Genomic DNA, 6,297 nt, shown 5'->3' with positions numbered 1-6,297 from the left:
AAAACTACAAGTCCCAGTATGCCCCACGCCGTCCCGTCAGGCGGCGAAAGGCCGCGCCCCAGAATTCTTCGCGGGCAGGTGGCAGCCTTAGTCCCTGGCGCGCGCGACCACTCCGGAAGTCCCGCGCAGGGGCCGGTGGGCCCTCGGCACCCGCGGCTATGGCCCTGGTGGCTACAGTAGCGGCACTCCTGGCTGCACTGGGTGGGGCTCTGTGGCTGGCGGCCCGGCGCTTCGTGGGGCCCAGTGTCCGGCACGGAGGAGGGGACTCCGGCCTCATGCACGGGAAGACTGTGCTGATCACAGGGGCGAACAGCGGCCTGGGCCGCGCCACGGCCGCCGAGCTGCTGCGCCTAGGGGCGCGGGTGATCATGGGCTGCCGTGACCGCGCGCGCGCCGAAGAGGCAGCGGGTCAGCTCCGCCACGAGCTCCGCCAGGCTGGGGGCCCCGGGCCGGGCTCCGACGCCGGCGAGGCCGGCGAGCTCGTCGTCAGGGAGTTGGACCTCGCCTCGCTGCGTTCGGTGCGCGCCTTCTGTCAGGAGATGCTCCAGGTGTGGGGCTCCGGGAGCCAGCTGGAGATCGGGGACGGGCGCAAGCCTCGGCGAGCGGGTGGGGCGTGGGCTGAGCGGCGGGTAGCCGCCCAGAGTCCGGGGGGTGTGACCTTGGGAAAGACCAAGCCTAAGAGTCCCAACAGTCCAGTGGTTTTGAGAAGGCTAGGGAGTGCAGGCTGGGAAAATTGGTAGGACAGGCGTCTGCCTTCCAAAGATGCTGAGGAAATAATGGCCCCAAGAGGAAAATAAGCCAGTTTCTGCACATTTCCTTTCATTATGTGAGGACCGGCCCTGGAGGAGATCCGCGAGGTCACGGACTGTTTTTTCTGTGTCCCTAGTGAATCTGCACCAAGCCATCTTTCAGAGAACCTTAGAGCCAGGGACCTTGAAACAATGTCCCCCCCCCCTACTGGGGTAGGAAGTTTAGTTCTCTGTCACCAGTGGACTCATTAGCACCACATCCTTAAGCAGTATCTGGCCTGATTTCTAAATAGACTGGAGCTCAGAATCCCAGTGGCCAAGTGCTCTAAACGGGGACAAATAAATATAATACTTCGTATTTATTGAAGGTTTCCTATGTGCCAGGAGGTGTTCCAAGCATTCTTAGGATGACTTTCCTGTGTGCCAGGAGGTGTTCCAAGCACTTATAATGAAATTAAAGTGCCCTTGGCTATTACTGTCATCGAAGCCTCACAGCAACCGTGGTAGACATTTTTATCCCCATTTTACAACGTTAGGCAATGAAGGCTAGGTAGGCCAAGTAATTTGCCCAGGATCTGTCTCCAAAGCCCTCGCTGTTAGCTTCTATACTCCTGCTGCCTGCCAGTGAGGTGTAGGATTTCTTCGGTTAGCTGATAAATATTCCACTGCAGGGGATGTCCTCTGTTGAAATTGAGATAGAAGAGTTTCCTGCAGGGGTAACTTGCAAAAGCCATATAGAAAAGTGAAATTTAAAATTAGCTGGCCTGGGAAAGGTGCCTGTATGAAATGGAGCCTCTTGAGTCTACAGCAGAGGTTCCCAAACTGTCTAATTATTTTTTTTTCATAATGCTGGTGAGCCAAAGGAAAGATCTATCGGTTTATTAAGTAATTAGGTCCAAACAACCCAGTATTTACATCCTAACAACTTAGTAGCTGTTTGAAAAAATAATACACATAATTAAAAGAAAAAATTTTTTATTTCATTGTTCAATAACCATAACTATTGATGGGAAATGTGCACCTGTTGTTCACTGCACCAACTTCTCAGTCTTTGGGATCAGACTGGAAATGTCCATCTTTTTTTGTTCTACATTGATTTTTAACATTGTACTTGCATTTTGGTAAAAACTCAGCTTTGCAGAGATGAGACACCATTGAAAGGAATTTAGCAAAATTTAATGTTTAAGCTGTGAACCCCCTGCAGCTAGTAGTTTGAGATGTTGTACAGATTATCACTTTGTTTCCCTGGAAAATATAAAATTATCCATAGCACCCTGTGGAGTCCCTTATGAGGCTGTAGGGCGCTTTGATGCATTGTTTGGGAACTATTGCAGATCTTTTTTGTCTGTTTGTCTTAATAACTAGTGTTTCATTATCAGCTGAAACAGTTAACAATACTGATGTATAAAAGATGTTGAAGCATAAAAAGTGGGTCTTCCTGTTCATTAAAATGTGGATGGGTCTGGGAATGCTTCTCATTTCTGATACTTACAGCATTTAACCACTTTGGCCATTTGAGACAGAACTAATTAAAAGTTAAAGAAATAAACTTTATTAAGTTTCTTCCTGGCTCTGAAGTTCAGTGACAATAACCATATATATATATTTTTTAGTGGAAGTGTAAATTTCCCACAGGTTGGTATTCATGGTATTTATATCATTTATCTCCTCAAATTAAAAAAAAAAAATAGTGAATGATAAAGTCTTAAAATAATACAAGCCCAGCAAAGAATGATGGCTCAAATGATTAATACAGGAAACTCTTCCAAAGGATTAGTGAAAAAAGAACACTCCTTTCTTTCCCCCACGGGTGAACTTTTGCCTTCTTTTTGAAGTTGACTGTTGGAAAAGCCAAAGGTGCGTAGACAGACAGAATGATGAATAGTTGATCCTCTGACAGGTAGGCTGTGATAACAGTTGTGAAATTTAACACATTTTTCTTTTTACTTACACTTGGCAAAAGGGCCAGTGAAATTTGAAATTTGACCTCAAATTAATTTAATCGTAGGTCATCACTCTGTCTTTACACCTGGAACATGTTGTGCATTTTTTTCTCTGCCCATCAGAAGAGACAGAGAGGAGCCAGGAAAGGGCTGGGGAAAACCAACTTAATATGAATTAAAAAATGAAAAGACTTCCTTTTGAGGACAGTCTAAATTTTAGCATTTTACTCTGGAGAGATGCAGGAGGGTACAAAGTGCAGAATTCTGACTATATAGATCTTCCAAGCTGCGGGCCTCTTGTAGCTTGAAAGAGGTAGATTTCATACAGGGAAAAAAGAACTGTATTCTAGAATCCTAATAGATGTTAAAGGTGTTGGTTGGGGCTAACTCCTCTCTAAATGTCCTTTGCTGTCATTGTGAGACTTAGTGTTATGTTTCATTGCATTGTTGTTGTTTTTTTTTTTTTCCCATTGTGTAGTTTCTGATATTTTGATATTACCTACTTATTTTTTTCTTAATATTTCTTTGATTTATTCTTGATATCCTCTCCAGTCTTATTTTGCATCCTTGACCCTCTCTATTGTCCCAATTTTGAGGAAACCACTTGAAGTTGCTCTATCCCCATGGTACTGTTTGCCCTTAGAAAACTACAGAATGGAGAAATCCTAATTTGGCCCTGGCATTGTTAATAGCAGCTCTGGGAATAAAGGATGCTGACCTGCCTTCTGCTATACTTCCACTTTCTAGCACACATCGATTCTCTAGCTATGGTTTGAAACTCCCAACTAGAAAAGCAAGCTAGCTTACTAATTAAAAATAGGGGCATTAAAAAATAGGGCATTGCTGTCAGAAGATTTCCTCTTCCAATTTTTGTTTGCCACTTACGAGCCCTGTCTTCACAAATCACCTAACCCGGGTGCTTCAGTTTGCTCTTGAAGTTGTTGAGGGTAGATGAGATAACATGTGAGAAGCACAAGCCCCCCATTAAGCATGCAACCCACCCTCAACTGTTGAAAACCCTTGAAGGCATGGTATAGAATTTTAGTACTTTGCAAGAATTTGTTTTTAATTTCATTTGAGGCCTGTGTTCATAATTACCTCATTCTCTTTTTGACATTTAAAGGAAGAGCCTAGACTGGATGTCTTAATCAACAATGCAGGGATCTTCCATTGCCCTTATATGAAGACCGAAGATGGTTTTGAGATGCAGTTTGGAGTGAACCATCTGGGGCACTTCCTACTCACCAATCTTCTCCTTGGACTCCTCAAAAGTTCAGCTCCCAGCAGGATTGTGGTAGTCTCTTCCAAACTTTATAAATATGGAGACATCAACTTTGAAGACTTGAACAGTGAACAAAGCTATAATAAAAGCTTTTGTTACAATCGGAGCAAACTGGCTAACATTCTTTTTACCAGAGAACTAGCCCGCCGCTTAGAAGGCACAAATGTTACTGTCAACGTATTACACCCTGGTATTGTGCGGACGAATCTTGGCAGGCACATACACATTCCACTGTTGGTCAAACCACTTTTCAATTTGGTGTCGTGGGCTTTTTTTAAAACCCCAGTAGAAGGTGCCCAGACTTCAGTTTATTTAGCCTCTTCACCTGAGGTGGAAGGCGTGTCGGGAAAGTACTTTGGGGACTGTAAAGAGGAAGCGCTATTGCCCAAAGCTATGGATGAATCTGTTGCAAGAAAACTCTGGGATATCAGTGAAGTAATGGTTGGCATATTAAAATAGGAACAAGGAGTGAAAGAGAGCTATTTATAAAACTGGATGCCTTACATCTGTAATCAGAAATGGTGTGGCTTGAGTACTTGCTACTTGAAAACACAGCTTTGGTTTTACAGTAACTGCTGAGAGGTACATAAGGATATTTTGAAGGTACTAAAAAAGTTATTTTCTAGAGAACATAAAATTTCAGAAAAGTTTTAAATATAAGCATAATGAGTGGTGTAATGAGCAATAGTATAATGAATATATAATGAACAATTTTATAAATTATGATTGAGCAAGCATGGATTATAAATATTAAAGAATCCAGTGACTTAAACACCTTGAGAAGTTTTTTCAAATATCTTTTTGAGTTTCATGGCCAAAGTGTTAAGTATTTATATTGCAGTGCTGGTTTTTGTGTGAAAATAATATGCCTATTGTGTGCACCATTCTCACTTGGAATAAATTCAGTGATGCAAATTCTTAATTGTGCATTTTTTTTACAAGTTTCACTAAATTGTGTCCTTTATCATCTTATTAGCCTCCACTGATTTTGGTATGCCCAGTGTCTTCCCTTCCCACACATCTTGCATGCTGCATTAAGAAGTAATATTTCGGGGCGCCTGGGTGGCTCAGTCGGTTAAGCGGCCGACTTCAGCTCAGGTCATGATCTCGCGGTCTTGTGAGTTCGAGCCCCGTGTCGGGCTCTGTGCTGACAGCTCAGAGCCTGGAGCCTGTTTCAGATTCTGTGTCTCCCTCTCTCTGACCCTCCCCCGTTCATGCTCTGTCTCTCTCTGTGTCAAAAATAAATAAACATTAAAAAAATTTTTTTAAAAGAATATTTCAAAAACCCAAATCTGTGTCACAGTGTCATATCCCTGCTTAAAAATATGTGGTGGTTTCCAATTGCCCATAACAGTGGGTTTCCAGCCTTTTTTTGTTAAGCTGCAGAATTCTTTCTTCAAAAGAAGTCTTAAGGGGCGCTTGGGTGGTTCAGTTGGTTTAGCATCCAACTCTTGATTTCAGCTCAGGTCATGATCCCAGAGTCATGGGATCGAGCCCGCGTCAGGCTCCGAGCACGGAGCCTGCTTGTGATTCTCTTCCTGTGCCCCTCAACCCCCAACCCTCTTCGTTCTCTCTCTAAAAACACAAACAATACAAAACAAAAAAGTCTTAAGTAGAGAAACTTAATGGATAAAACAAGTAATTACAATACTTGTTAGTATTGTCTTTTTCCAAATATGTTCCTTTTGCTAATTCCTGAAAGGACTTAGCAGAATATGGTAGTTTATAAACTACTTCTATTTAAAGTTTAAACTCTTTAATATACATTTGAGACTATCCAGGAACTGGCCACAGGCTTACCTTGTCCTCTTAGTGTTGTCCAATAGAACCTTCTGCAATGATGGAAATAATTGTGTCTGTGCTGTCCTGTGAGGTACACTCTAGATACGTGTGGTTATTGAGTACTTGAAATATAACTGAGACCTGCATTTCTAATCTTATTTAACATTAATTTAGATTTAATAGGTACAGGTGCCTAGTGACTAATGTCTCAGACAGGAGTCTCTCTTCATTCCATTGTATAACCCAGTCATCATTATAAATCAGTCATATGTTCACTTGCTTCTTGGCCTTTCCTTCTATCGTTCCTTCCATCCCTGTAGGCAGAACCAGTCCTTTTACTACTTTGTTTTAATTGATTTTGGAGCTTTATTAATTATTTGCTCAAAAATCCAGTTAGATACTTAGAATAAGAATTCTTCAAGGAATTTTTTTTTATTTTGTTATATTCTTATTAGTGTTCCTTCCTCAAGAATCAAGTGTAGTACTTGACACACAGTAAACATTGAATACTGATGTTTGAATGAGTAATAAGTAATGGGTC

The 6,297-nt window shown here is 42.4% G+C and overlaps 1 protein-coding gene across 1 annotated transcript; it reads left to right on the top strand.

Moving 5' to 3' along the window:
- The first annotated feature begins 65 nt into the window (after positions 1 to 65).
- On the top strand, positions 66 to 4,896 carry RDH14 (retinol dehydrogenase 14). Its single transcript, XM_058682595.1, has 2 exons — positions 66 to 548; positions 3,816 to 4,896. The coding sequence occupies exons 1-2, from the start codon at positions 159 to 161 to the stop codon at positions 4,431 to 4,433; spliced, it is 1,008 nt and encodes a 335-aa protein (XP_058538578.1). The 5' UTR covers positions 66 to 158; the 3' UTR covers positions 4,434 to 4,896.
- Positions 4,897 to 6,297: the final 1,401 nt, after the last annotated feature.

Source organism: Neofelis nebulosa, chromosome 9 (assembly GCF_028018385.1).
Source record: "Neofelis nebulosa isolate mNeoNeb1 chromosome 9, mNeoNeb1.pri, whole genome shotgun sequence".
Taxonomy (NCBI): Eukaryota; Metazoa; Chordata; class Mammalia; order Carnivora; family Felidae; genus Neofelis; species Neofelis nebulosa.
The sequence above is the reverse complement of the archived record's forward strand: the minus strand, read 5'-3'. Positions and strand labels throughout refer to the sequence as shown.